Genomic DNA, 14,734 nt, shown 5'->3' on the forward strand with positions numbered 1-14,734 from the left:
ACACACAAACACACACACACACACAGTCGAATTTCGATAATTTGAACTCGTGAAAGAAGTTCGAATTAAAGGAAGCTAATTTAATGGAGGACTTTCCTGCATTACCGCATGTGCACTGAGCTAACACATAAGTGAGAAGTTCACAAGATTAGTTCACACGTATCTACAAATTACAGTCTCTTATTAGACGTATCGGTGCTCGTACTGTAATAGGAGGCGGCGGATGCATGCGCGTATAATAAAAGGAAACGTATGTCCCATGAAAATTGCCCCTTCGAACTTTTGGTATGCTTCACCGCTTACGATGCTGTATTGGGGCGAAGTTGACTTTCGGGAACCAACATTATGCATTGCGCTGTGCTTTCCGCACTCCGAAGACATTGGCGAAAATTACAAAGGCGGAGACGGCGCTATTGCTAACAGCGGCGAATTGTTTCAATGAAAAACACGGCACCGAACAGCAAGAAGCTTGGTAGCGAACGTCGAAGTAGCTAAGGCCTAGTGTTGCCGTGGTGTGGCTACGGCTATGGTGCCTAGAAGGGGGCAGTGTGACGGGCGGGAGCCGGCGGGGCGCACAGAGGAGCGATAAAAGTTGTAGATGGCGCTACTTGCAGCTGGTGTGCAGCTTTCGCGGCTTTTGAAGGGGGTGGCACGCAGCAGCTAGCACGCACGTCAGTTCACTTTGCGTCGCGTTTGAATTTTTAATGTGATGCGCGATGCAAACAGAGATGCATTATTCGCAACAGAGAATGCATTATTCGCAACAGGGAGGAGAGAATGAAAAGATGCGTTATTCGCAACACCGGAACGCACAAATGTTTAGCCATGCGATTTAAAAAAGGAGGAAGATCAGATTTGAAGACCACTCTCGACGAGTTGGTTCTTACTAAAACACTTCGTGTTAGTGCAAGCGAATGTGAACCACGAACACAAACAACCCGAAACGCCGACTTTCATTCTTTTTTTCATTCGCTCATCTGCCGCAAATATAGTCATTGGGCGCAGAGAATATCGTGCACGCAAACGGACAAAAACAACGCTGGGTCTGCGTGCAATAAACCGAGGAATAGCATCACCACGTTGTTCAGTTCACCATTAAAAGGTATCTGTATAGCGCAAAAAAAAAAAAATCAAGGACACAAGAAGAAACGAAGACGTCTTCGTTTTTTCTTGTGTCCTTGTTTTGTTGCGCTATACAGATACCTTTCAATGATGACTGACCAACAAGCCTATATAGCTACCCTCGTCGAGTTCAGTTCACCCTCCGCGTCCACATGCGCCAGAAACATGTTCTTTACAAAACTTTACATTGTAAAAAAAATTAGGTAGATATGTGGGCGCTTTTGCGAACCTCAACACACCCTAACTATTGTTACAGGGATGTTGGGAGTATATAAAGACTGTATTTACAATATATATACAGGATGAGTCGGAGTAGTTAAGATGGTTGACCACCAACAACACGTAGCAGTCACCGTCTCACGATCTTCTTCCTCCTCTTTCTTCTTTCATCCTTCTGTAACACTATTTTCTATCCCTGCGTTTGTTGTACAGGTCCACAAGAAGAGAGGAAACACTTAATTACATAGTACAGTAATCCATATGCACGCATCAGACTGAGTTCAGCAGTAGGCTCTACTTCATTTTCCTTAACTTCAAATCTTCCTGGCGCTACCCTTGAAGAGCCTTGTCCTTGTTCCGCCAAAAGTGCCACCTAGTTAACACCACAAACTGTATAATTTTTGCAGTGAGCTCTTTGAAATGTAGCTCGCATCCCACTTGGCGGAATGTTAAACTGATCAAGAACTGCATAAAATTATGCACACTGAAAGCATAAAGCTTCTCTGTTGAAAAAAGTAATGTGAATGCATCCTCTAGCACATTAATGTGTTCCAGGGTACAATAGGCCTCCCTGTCAAATTTTTTGCATGAACGCGCTGTCTGCATTGCATTCAGCTGCTTCTCCGGTGAATGTGAGGCCAGAAGCACAGCGTTGGCAAGAAATTTTGCTATTCAACTAAACTTTACAAAACATGTTTGTGCATTCGACGCATTGAGGGGACACCACATTATCTAATACATAACATATGAACAGCACATCACGCACTACGCACCTCAATATAATACCAGTGGCACCATGTGCGACGCTTCCCAGCTTCCATGTGCTCACGACTGATGGGCAAAGAAGTGCACTCTAGACGCCTAGGCTAGCCTGGCAGACCTCGCTGGTGCTACACTGGCAAGGGATGCGCTGCGGCTTGTTCTTGCATGATGGATGGATGGATGGATGTTATGAGCGCCCCCTTTGGAACAGGGCGGTGGGTTACGCCACCAAGCTCATGCTATTATACTGCCTAATGTGCTACCTAGGTTAAAAAAGAAAAAAATATATAAAAGAAAAAAAAAACCCCACAGTGAATCCTCATAACCAAATTTTCTGACCCCCTATTATGAAATTTGTTTTTGTATGTCCCCGTTTTTTGTCATTTCCCCACTTTTCTTCCACCAATCTCCGAATTGCATCTTACTAATCTCTATTCTAGACGTTTCCTTTCCCTCTACTCTCACTGAACCCAGGGGCTTCAAGGAGGCCAGTGGTGCCTAAATCGACCGCTGGGCAGATATCTTCACATTCTAATAGAACATGCTCCATCGTTTCCCTAGCTTTACCGCAGCAAGCAGATGCTTTTTCTTCCTTCTTATATCTCGCTTTATAGGTGCGCGTTCTAAGGCATCCTGATCTCGCTTCGAAACGTAAATGAGCTTCCCTTTGAGTTATCATAAATTGTTTCTTTCCTGATTTCATTTCTTCCTCTTAAGTAGTTATTCATGGCAGATTTCTTTTCCATTGCCGCCACCCATGAGATTATTTCAGCCTCTCTGACTTCCCGCTTGACGTTCTTTGTTGCTGTTTTTCTCACCCTACAGGCGGCATACTTGCTGGTAAGCTTCCTAGTTCTTTTCCTCCACTGTGAAGCAATGTTTTTCTTGTACAGATACCTCAACATTCTCCCAGCCCGTTTACTTTCTTCCATATTCCTCAGTCATTCTTCATGATTGATCAATTTTACTGTGAGCTTCCCTCACTTCAAAACTAGTCCAGCCCATATCACCCTGCACAGCTTCATTTGTAGTCTTCCTGTGAGCACTCAGCACGAGGCGTCCCACTGACCTTTGGTTGCCATCTAGTCCTGACGACACCCCTGATTTCAAGCAAACAACCGCATTTCCAAATGTAAGTCCTGGAAGCATTACACCTTTACACATACCCCGGAGCAGCTCGTACCTATTCTATCCCCACAGCGCTATGTGTGTCATTATGGCTGCATTTCCCTTCCCGTTTACTGCTGTTGTTTTTTCCTGTGATTCCATATATATATATATATATATATATATATATATATATATATATATATATATATATATATATATATATATTGCCTTCGTTTATCCATATACCAAAGTATTTATATTCTTTTACCCGAGGTATTTCCTGGCCCTCTATTGCCACTGTCTGTTCACTGTTTTCATTGAATACCGTAACACCTGATTTCTTAAAGCTAAATTTCAAACCTAAATTCTCACCTTCTTTTCCACAGATATTAGCCAGACGTTGCAAATCACTTTGCTTGTTAACTAGCAACACAATTTCATGCGCATAAAATAAACCTGGAAGCTGCTGTTCTACTACTGTACCCGTCTGTTTGTATGAGAGATTAAACCCGATATTACTTCCTTCTAGCGCCCTCTCTATCTTCACCATGTACATCATAAACAGTAGTGGGGATAAAGGGCACCCCTGACTCAGACTTGTTGATATCAACTTTCTCTTCACTCCTCATCCCTTCCCATTCAAAGCAAATGGTATTTCCTAGGTAAATCTCTCTCAAAAGCTGTAGACAATTGTCGCCTAAGCCTCCCCCTTTCAGAATATCCCACAAAATGTTGCGGTCTACGTTGTCATACGCTCCTGTAATGTCTAAAAAGGCCACATATAAGGGTCTGCTTTCTACTCTTGATATTTCAATACAATGAGTAAGAACAAATATGTTATCATTCAAACGCCTACCTATTCTGAAGCCATTCTGAAGTTCTCCCAAAATGCGATTATTCTCTGCCCATGCTTGCAGCTTTAATTTAATTGCTTGCATTGCTAACCTGCTAACACCCGTGTACCTAAATTTAGGTGCACGTTAAAGAACCCCAGATGGTCAAAATTTCCAGAGTACTCCACTACAGTGTGCCTCATAATCAGAAAGTGGTTTTGGCACGTAAAACCCCATAATTGATTTATTCATTCTACTTTGTCGCCAACTGTCTGGTATTTGTCTATCTTTTGAAGTTTTTTCCACTGCTTTCGCCATAGAATTCCTTACTTTTTGGTCCTAGTTCATTAATCAGCTTAACGAGAACCTCGTCTAGCCCTGTAACTGTGCGCTTAGCAATTTTCTCTTCGGCTTTCTTCCAGTTGAAATTTGTCAACACCAGCTCCTTTTCCATCTGGTTCTCTTTCATGCTCTTTTTTTCTTCAAGTATAACCTCGTGCACACTAGCGCGCTTCAGTGCCCCTAGCGCCACCAGGAAATTTCATAGCTCATTGCGCCTCTCCCTTGCATGGCACAGATAAGCCGCCTGTCACACTGCCCCCTTCTAGCCACCATACAACGGCTGCCAGCGGACCTGCATGCGAGAGCGCCGGCTTGAGATGGTGCAATAATCGAAATAGCGGTTGTGGTGGCTTCAATTAATGCCATTTCGGACCTGTAGTCTTGGAAAAAAGTACAGGAAGTCGGACGGCGAAGGTTTTTTGCATCTGAAATTTCAGATATTCTTATACATTGACTCTATGGGGTTCATGGCGGTGCCGCGACACTTTAAGAGAAGTCACTAACCCATCACGAACAGAAGTAATCGGTGATGCACATAATCGATGATGTGCAGCAGTAACTGCTGAAGCATCAAATTCATTGGGTACCCATCCTGCTGTAAAATGCATGCACTTACATGCTGTGTGCGTCACACAATGCATCCAGAAAACTACATGCACAATTCATCCCTTGTGTGTGCACCCAGTGGTTGTTCACAAGTATGCAGCACATCACTGCCATATATTGCACCAATGATAGGAACTATCGGCTGGTGAAGGGCAGCGAGTTTGTCTACCACTACTCACCATGAAGAAAACCCTGGCCAACAGAATTAGTTTAATTCTTCCACAATTAAAGCAAAAAAGTATGGTTAATACAAACAACAGGAAAACCCAGACAAAGGGTGGGTTCCCGTAAATTAGCACTAGCTGTGCAGACAATGGTGGTCTGGGCCAAGAAAGTGGTTAATGCAATCCAGAATAATTTTGAGATTTTCATGTTCGCTAATTAGCGATAACAAAAGTTATAATTGACATGGTATATTTGCCTAATAATGCTGCATAATTTAATTGGGCTGCTTTCATGGTAATTCTGAAATGGTGACAATGAAAGGCAGCCTATTTATATTCAGAACATGCACAACATATAGTGTGATATAGATGTCCAACTTACAGTGGTGGGTGACTGTAGATACCTCAAAGAAGCTTCAAGAAGAGTCTGTATCACGAAGGCCCCACTGTGATTGGTACACATTAAATTTACATTGTCCAAGAATGAGGACATGAAACGAGTCAGTACACTGGTGCTTCTTGTATTAATAAGCAGCATTTGCACACAGCGGCTTGTTGAGTCATCACACGAGAGCGGCACCTCCTTTCCACAGGTCTGGTCTGCTACATTTTCCAAGAAGAGCGCTAGTTATGGGGAGAGAACCACAGTGAATTAAAAATTGGTGCATAGGAGCACAAGTGCCAAGAAAAAAAGACATCTAAGAATCATAAAGCCATATTTCAAAATGGAAACTTCTTTTTTATCATACTATATATCCAAAGGTTTTAACCTAAACAAGTTCCCCACAGAGAGCATTAGCAGTAAAAATTAACACGGACAGCAAGGAGCAGCGGGGGCCAGCTATTCAATAAATGTAGCTGCAGATCTCGTATTTACTTTTTATTTATTTACGCAGAATTTCCTACAAAAACAAGTATCATCCAGGAACCTATGTGACCCTTGTACATATCTGAAAGTCTTGCCATATAAAAACACAAAAGAGAACATTACTGCTTCTACATTGGCAGACCCAATCTGAACTGCCAACAAAAGAATACACTGTGTATTGTTAAGTAAATTAATGACCACTCAAGCATTGTATTCAAGTTCAATCAGTATGAAAGGGAGGGTGGTGTTACTAAAATACCACAGAACCCCCCATATTATACAAGGTATTGTTTCAAATTTTGGCGTGGCGAATTTGCCTCTGATATTATATTTTGATACCTAAGACTTTAAATCCAAGTGTTTTTCATTGCACTATATATGGATAAATTTATTAGTGATGTATGTACTTCATGGCCCCAAAATTGCTCCCTCATGTACAGAATTTAAAAGCAAGCGCCAAAGTAACTGTTTTGTGTTTTCCACAGAAAAAGTCAATAAGAATACCTGCCAACCTGTGAACTTTAATATTTGTAAACATATATGACAGGCATGACGGGGGGGGGGGGGGGGGGGGGGGGGGGGGAGCCTGCATTTCTTAAAGTAATATATTTGCCCTCAGCACACATTTTGTGGGATACATAAGCACATTATTAAGGATGATTTATCTTTATACACAGCACACAAGCAGCAGCAAACATGGAACATCAGAGACGGACTAACAACACAATTTTTCAAGATCATAATGGCTTTGCTGCTACCAATTTGGCCTGCTCCAAGGACTTAACTGAATAAACACTTTCAAAGCAAGTACGCCTCTGGTATATGGCGTCTTAGAGCAGCTACCAGCACTATTTTTTTATGCATTTTTTTTAAATCTTGTACTGCCCCATTGGCCAACACATTATATTTTTGTAACTTGACACAACCCTTCATAAACTCCTAGAATGAGCCCAAATATGTGAACATTAAAAAATAATAATAAAAGAAAATTGGGAAAGTTTGCAGGTGTGAACACCCAAGGTGCGGCTCCACGACATCAGAGACATGTCTTGGACCAAGGTAGTGAAAAGTGTCAGGCAGCCCTGGCAGTGAATTCAGAGCAGCAGGTTTCAAAATACTTCATCAATAACCCGCTTCTCTACAGCTGCAGAGACAGCGAACTGCTTATGCAAGTTTTTGGAACAGAAAAGCCAGAACCAAAGTTAATTCCTCCAAAGTTTGGTCGCACACTTGCAACTTGTTCCTGCCAGACAACCAGGAACAATACCAGAGCTGGTTGCATGTCCTGAAAAGGGTGGAGGATTTGCCCGATAGAGGATTTGCCTGATAAAGCCATGATGTATGTCAGTCTAAACTGCAGTGCAGTAGACTTTCGTGTTCATGCAAGGCAGATTTAGTAGCATGCACTGTAAATTGCAAACAGACAAAAATGCTGTGCAAGATATGTATATATCTTAGATACAGTTTTGCCAAGCTCCCACTGTTGAGCACAGCTGAAGTCGCACATCACGCGGCAACTAACTACTGAAACGCATGTCCACTCACTTCGAGTGCAACAACTCAGAATCACAGCCCCAAAACAATGATGCAATAAACTAATCAAGCTAATAAATACATAATTAATTATAATATAATTATAATTACAATATAATAAATAAATAACTGAGAGTCAGACTGGCTTTAAGTCCAGTATTGAAAAAAAAATATGATATTTATCGTAACACAAGCACAGTGCGAAAAACGGGGTCTTGACAGAAAACACACATGGTGCCGACTTTTGGCGCCGCATGTCTATCTTGTCCCTGTCTTTTGCGCTGTGCTTGTGTTACAATGAATTACAAATATGCCCAAGCCTCTGCCTTTGTATGATATAGTTGTTTCCTGAGAGAATATCATTACCTACGTTTCTAAGCTATTAAGAGCCATTCTTTTTTTCAATTATGTTAAACAGGGTGTGTACTGCTGCACTCAAAGGGACATAGATGGATAACATTTTGTTTATTTATGGTGCCATAAAGCTCCACTTTCCACTTTGTTCATAGCACTCACTGTTGCCTGCATTTTCAAGTTTGTGTGAGAGTGGACGTGTGTGCACTTTCTTCCTCATTTTTTGATCAGTTGCAATTTATTAAACGAGCAATACCACGCTAAACATTTCACTCGGCTAACTTTTCCAGCTATCATTGAGTTTTCTTTCACCAGTGCGCATATATATTCACATACTAATTGTTTTCTTTTTTTTTTTCAGTTTCCTTGTGACACATTCTTGGAATACGCAAGTTGTGTGCACAATGGGTGGGCTACGTGGTGTGAACAACATAACAAAGCAGTAAGTGTTCAAGGGGCTCAAAAGAATGGAAAAATTGGGCGAGTTGGTTGGTGTTGACTCATGGTAACAGGTACTGCGAACAACTAGGATGAAGAAGGAACTACACAGAACAATAAACAAACAAAGACACCAAGGACAACACAAGAGAAATTACTTCTACTTACTACTTGAAATAAAGAAATTATGAATTAATGGAACTGAAAGTGGATGAAAAAACAACTTGCAGCAGGCGGGGAACGATCCCACGTCTTTGCATTACGTGTGCAATGCTCTGCCAATTGAGCTACTGTAGCACCGTCTTCCCATCCACTTTCTGGGGTATTTATGTGTTACTACTAGAACTAACCCTGGAAGTGTTAGCCAGCTGTGGTTGTACTGTGCCAACTATGGTTTGTGCCAGCTGTGATTTGTACTGTCATGTCCACCTATATTTTTTTACTGAAATGCATGGAAGCCACTGGTCCACTTTGGTAGACCCACATTCCCAGACATTTTATCCCTGTCATAGCTTGAATATGGACAACGTTCATTCGGCGCTGTCACCGTTCCACCCTTTTTGCATGCATGTGCAGAAAGGCAGTTGACGTCATCCATCACGGCTTACAAGACCACCGACAGTACACAGCTTGTGTTTGCAGCATTAGAGTGCAGCACTTCAAGTTATTCCACGATTGAAATGACACGTGCCGACAAGGGTGCTTTGTATGGATCGGAATCGCAAGTGCACAAAATATCAAAGAAACTACCTTTATCTTCGTCGTCCTCGAACTCTTCCTGAAATCTCTCACACGCCATCGTAAAGTACGATTTGGTGTCCTTGTCAACGTGGTGTGCTTGTGAAAACTGCGCATGGTTGCTGCTGTCATGAGTCGAACCTTGGCCGGCGTATGCACGTACGGAAGCATCAACATTGTAGACGTTTGGGCGCAGCGCTCTTTTTTCACCACTACAGGATTGCCCTGATCGGCGTAGAGCGTGTTTCGCAGCTTTCATTCTTGTACTTTACAAGCACGTAGTCGGTAAGCACTCTGAACTCTCTGAACCATTTAACACAGACACCTATCACTAAGCACGTTCTGCTGCGCACTTCTTCACTGTGGATAAGCGATGCATTAATGCAAGAGATAGGAAAAACTAAAAGCCTACACAACTCGAGAAGACCTCAGATTCCAGCTTGACCTAACAGACAAACACGCTTGAATTCATGGATAGCTGTAGGATCACGTGAGCAGTTTCCTTCCTCCGTGGCTCCGATGGCACGTGCTCCGATACGTACGCTACGCGTGCTGATGTGCTCACAGAACACCTATACAAACTTAGAGAAGGCAAACTGTACCTTTCACAGTGCTACGGAAATAAACGTAGCGGTGGCGTCGTGAACTAAAGTATGTGACCACAGGTGGCGCTGTAACAAGGAAACGAAAACGGGGTTTTGCACAGTAAGGTCGCTTTAGCTACTGGGTTCTGGCTGCTGCGCATCGATCGTGCTCTCGCCATAGAGTTTCCTACAGTAATTTTGTAGGAAACTCTATGGCTCCCGCCACAGAACACCTATACAAATTTAGAGAAGGGAAACTGAACCTTCCACAGTGCTACGGAAATAAGCGTAGCGGTGGCGTTGTGAACTAAAGTATGCGACCACAGGTGGCGCTGTACAACAGGAAACGGAATGGGAAGGGATGAGGAGCGCGGAGAAAGTTCATATCAACAAGGGACTGAGGCAGGGGTGCCCTTTATCCCCGCTGCTGTTTATGATGTACATGGTGAGGATGGAGAGGGCGCTAGAAGGAAGTAATATCGGGTTTAATCTATCATACAAACAGGCAGGTACAGTAATAGAGCAGCAACTCCCAGGTTTATTTTATGCGGACGACATTGTGTTGCTCGCAAACAAGCAAAGTGATTTGCAACGTCTGGCTAATATCTGTGGACAGGAAGGCAACAATTTAGGTTTGAAATTTAGTGTTAGAAAATCAGGTGTTATTGTATTCAATGAAAACAGTGAACAGACAGTGGAGATACAGGGCCAAGAAATACCTCGGGTAACAGAATATAAATACCTTGGTATATGGATAAACGAAGGCAACGGATATATGGAAACACAGGAAAAAACCATAACAGTCAAGGGGAAGAGAAATGCAGCCATAATGAAGCACAGAGCGCTATGGGGATACAATAGGTACGAGGTCCTCCGAGGTATGTGGAAAGGGGTAATGGTTCCAGGACTTACTTTTGGAAATGCGGTTGTTTGCTTTAAATCAGGGGTACAATCAGGACTCGACGGGAACCAAAGGTCAGTGGGTCGCCTCGCATTGGGCGCTCACGGGAAGACTACAAATGAAGCTGTGCAAGGGGATATGGGCTGGACTAGTTTTGAAGTGAGGGAAGCTCGCAGTAAAATTGAGTATGAAGAACGGCTGAGGAATATGGAGGAAAGTAAATGGGCTGGGAGAGTGTTCAGGTATCTGTACAGGCAAAACATTGATTCACAGTGGAGGAAAAGAACTAGGAAGCTTACCAGCAAGTATGCGGCCTGTGGGGTGGGCAACACAGCAACAAAGAAGGTCAAGCGGAAAGTCAGAGAGGCTGAATTAATCTCATGGGTGGCGGCAATGGAAAAGAAACCTGCCATGAGTAACTACTTAAGGGGAAAAAACGAAATTAGGAAAGAAACCATTTATGATAACTCAAAGGGAAGCTCATTACTTTTCGAAGCGAGATCGGGATGCCTTAGAACACGTACCTATAAGGCGAGATATAAGAAGGAAGAAGAAGCATGTGCTTGCTGCGGTAAAGCTAGGGAAACGACGGAGCATATTTTATTAGAATGTGAAGACGTCTATCCAGCGGTCGATTTAGGCACCACTGGCCTCCTTGAAGCCCTTGGGTTCAGCGGGAGCAATGGTAAAGCAAACAGGTCCGCAATAGACATCAGTAAGAGGCGATTGGAGGATTGGTGGAAGAAAAGTAGGGAAACGACAAAAGACGGAGACGTACGAAAGCACAGTTCGCAATAGGGTATCAGAAAATTTGGACGTGGTAGTTCATAGTGTCTTTTTTTTTGTTTCTCATTGGTTAACCTAGGTAGAATATTAGGCAGCATAGTAGCAAGAGCTTGGTGGCGCAAGCCACCGTCCCGTTCCAAAGGGGACGCTCATAACATCCATCCATCCATCCGGAAACGGGGTTTTGCACAGTATGGCCCTTGGCTTTACCAGGTGTTCTGTGGCTTTACTGGGTTTCTGGCTGCTGCGCCTCGATCGTGCACCCGCCAGTTTAGTTGCTGTGTGGCAGACGTAGCGCCTACATATATATGTAGGCGCTACGTTTGCCACACAGCAACCAAACTGGCGGTAGCACGATCGAGGCGCAGCAGAATACATGTAGCGCTGAGTCATATCGAGTTGAGGCACACTCTGAACTGACTTTTAAGGGCATCCCGAGCGGGTTTTCGTTTATTACGCCGCCGTTACCCCGAGTTGTGCCGCCGCGCTCCAGCTGTTGCATTTCGTGTAGGACTACTGACAGAATGCGGTTTCCAGGTGGCACGAAGGCCTCGACTGGAATAAACGCACACGACACCAAAGATTGAGTAAGCCTGAAAATATTTTATTTGCATTTTACAAGTACAACAAAGAGCACACGTCTACGCATCCACACAAACGCGGTTACATAGTCAAGAACAGTCAAGAAATGGCTCATTAATAAGGGTAGCACAAGCGCACAAGAAAGAAGACCTAAGCTACAAAACGTACGGTCGGCTGCTAAGTATAATAATTTCCCTGTCACCGCGTGTCACTTTTGTACAGCATCTTTACAGCACTACCAGGCCGGGTAGTTTGGCGGAAAGAACGCAACAGCTTACGGCCGTCAGCTGCCTCTTCCTTACGGATGTCATAATTATCCTAATCTCCGCATCAACGTCGTGCAAGTCCGCAAACAGGCATCTGTATCTGAACCATATGTGCCAGCTTAATACATGTGTAGTAAAATTATGACCACTGCGTCTTATCAAACGTATTGGTTTTGCAAAAGCGCATTACAGCTGACGGAACGACATACTGTAAGTGAAGCACAAGAGAACAAGGACAAAGGGAGGGTACAACACTTGAAGAAGAAATGAAGAATTAGTAGGCGTACAGCAAGCAAGCGATGACGGAGAACACACAATGATGCACCGGGTGTTCTGCGACATCGGTTTGCGTACTTACGGTGTTATGGAGATCAACGGCATAAAAACGTACCTTCAAGCGTACTCCCTCAAACTCCGCCGCATTCATTATGATAATCAACGCCCAAAACAAAATGAGGCACTATTTTTTGCCAAGAGTAGACTTCTTTACAGCAAGTCTATGTAATGACTCGCAGACGAAACCAGCATGCTTTCGAAAATGTTTTACCGCCGTAGTATTCGAACGCCAACGGCCAGGAAACACATCGATACCAATAGGCTGTCGGCTGTCGGTGGTTAATCAAGTACAAAAACCTTGACGCTATGACTAAAAAGCAGCTTGAACAATCGAATTAAAAAAAAAATCAACTGCCTATTTGTCTGAGGTAACAAAACATCCTTAGACACCTCGATTGTTTATGTCAATGGTTTGGGTAAAGTAAAAAATCCGGCATGTTCAGCGCCCCTAGCAGAGAAAGCACAAATTAAAGTATTCGACCAAATTACAGTAGCTCCACTTGCGCGCTTACGCTGAAACGTGCCTCGATTGGTGCTCGATTGTTTTTTCGCCCAAAAACAGTCGCTGACAGTTGTGCATGCGTGCTGCACTGCATTTTGCGCGTTGTCCTGGTCGCCTTGCGTGCTTCGTGCGACCGTCTGACAGCACTATAATCACCCACGCGTACGTGCGGTACGAAATCGACAAACATTTGGCAATTGTGCCAGTGACAGACATAAAGAACTTCAAGCCTGACGACGACTTTTCGGCGGCTTTTTATATGGTCAAGTGGACGGACGCGGCCGGCACGTGTGCCCACTACCGTGTCAGAATTTTGTAGATCGGAGGTAAGTTTCCGCCTTTCCAAAGCTCTTGTAATTATTTTGCATTACTGCACTACACGAGTGCACGGGTCACGCACACTCGTCTGAGTTAAATTATTGCACACATATATGTATACGCTTTTGTGTAATGTAGAAAATATGCATGATGCACTGAACTAATTTCGACAAAACGGTTTCAAGTGTATTGCATGAGCGTTTTTTTTTAAAGCAAGGTTTCCCCGAGAGCGTCGTGACAGCACTGGTGAAACGTATGAATATCACTACGTGGGGGAGAACATTGCTGACATTGACAGAACAGCGAAAAGGTATACTGATTAGAACAATTTTCTTGCATTTGCTGCTTGAACCTTAGCTACATAAACCGCAAATTGTGACTCTCTTAAACCTGGTTGGATTGCTGAATATTAAAGTTGAGGTGCCTTGTTATCCAATTTCAGCTTGCCTGTCTTGCCAGCTTTTGAGGGCAACAGGTTTTTCAGGAGTCCATACACAATGCTATCTTTCTTCTTTATCCATTTCTGCAGGTTGTGGCGCGACTAGACCGGAAAAGGGCCATGAACAGTATCCCGCATTGCATTTTTCTTAGTAATAAAGCTTTAAATCCTGCTTTTCACTTGTTGCCTCATTGTCACATGTAGTTATCATCTTAAGGAAGTAGTGGCTCGATCCTTGTTGTGTGATATGATGTGAAGCAAGAAAAGCATGGGAAAGAGCATTAATGAAGAGATTCGCTTTTTGTGCTGTTCATATTGTTTTGCATCATATTATATCACAATATATATGAACCAACTTGCCGAGCAACATGTAACGATGTGATTCCTTATTGCTGTGCTAGTTTGCCAGATTCACACAGCGCTGGCTGTGCACGTACAGTCAAAACCATTTGACCCGTCGAGCGGCTCCATTTGGACCATTTGGTTCCATGCCAATTAGCTCAATTGGTTCTATGCCAACTGCACCATGTGACCCAATTGGCAACAACCAATTGGTTCTATGCCGACTGCACCATTTCATCCAAATGGTACACAACCAATTGGCCCAATTGTTCCAAGTGGCCCAATTGTGTACTAATATACAAATGGAACCAATTGGAAACAAGTGGAAATTTTCCAATTGGGTCCAATTGTTTTTTTAACTGGGGTAAGCATATCAAAAAAATTAAAAAAAAACGACTTAATCCAATTTGAACTCTATAAAGAGTAGTGTTTATGTGATTCAATAAGAGAATAGAAGGGAGGGGTTAGTAAAATGCCCAGCAAATAAAATGTCTTCGAAAAAAATTGCAAATCGAATCGGAAATTGTCAAATATGAATAAAAAAGGAGTCCATACAAAAGCAAATATTTTCGTATATGAGGTATTTCTA

The 14,734-nt window shown here is 43.1% G+C and overlaps 1 protein-coding gene across 1 annotated transcript in view; it reads right to left on the bottom strand.

Annotated features, from left to right (window-relative positions):
• LOC142560555 (nucleolar protein 9) overlaps positions 1 to 9,575 on the bottom strand; it is an 80,798-nt gene extending 71,223 nt beyond the window's left edge. The window contains exons 1-2 of the mRNA XM_075672759.1: positions 9,102 to 9,575; positions 5,541 to 5,782 (exon numbers count right to left, since the gene is read on the bottom strand). Of these exons, the coding sequence (XP_075528874.1) occupies positions 5,541 to 5,782; positions 9,102 to 9,348 (489 nt within the window). The 5' untranslated portion in view covers positions 9,349 to 9,575. The remainder of the gene's footprint in view (positions 1 to 5,540; positions 5,783 to 9,101) is intronic.
• Between the last annotated feature and the right edge of the window lie 5,159 nt (positions 9,576 to 14,734).

The sequence above is a fragment of the Dermacentor variabilis genome, chromosome 1, assembly GCF_050947875.1.
Source record: "Dermacentor variabilis isolate Ectoservices chromosome 1, ASM5094787v1, whole genome shotgun sequence".
NCBI classification, from domain to species: Eukaryota; Metazoa; Arthropoda; class Arachnida; order Ixodida; family Ixodidae; genus Dermacentor; species Dermacentor variabilis.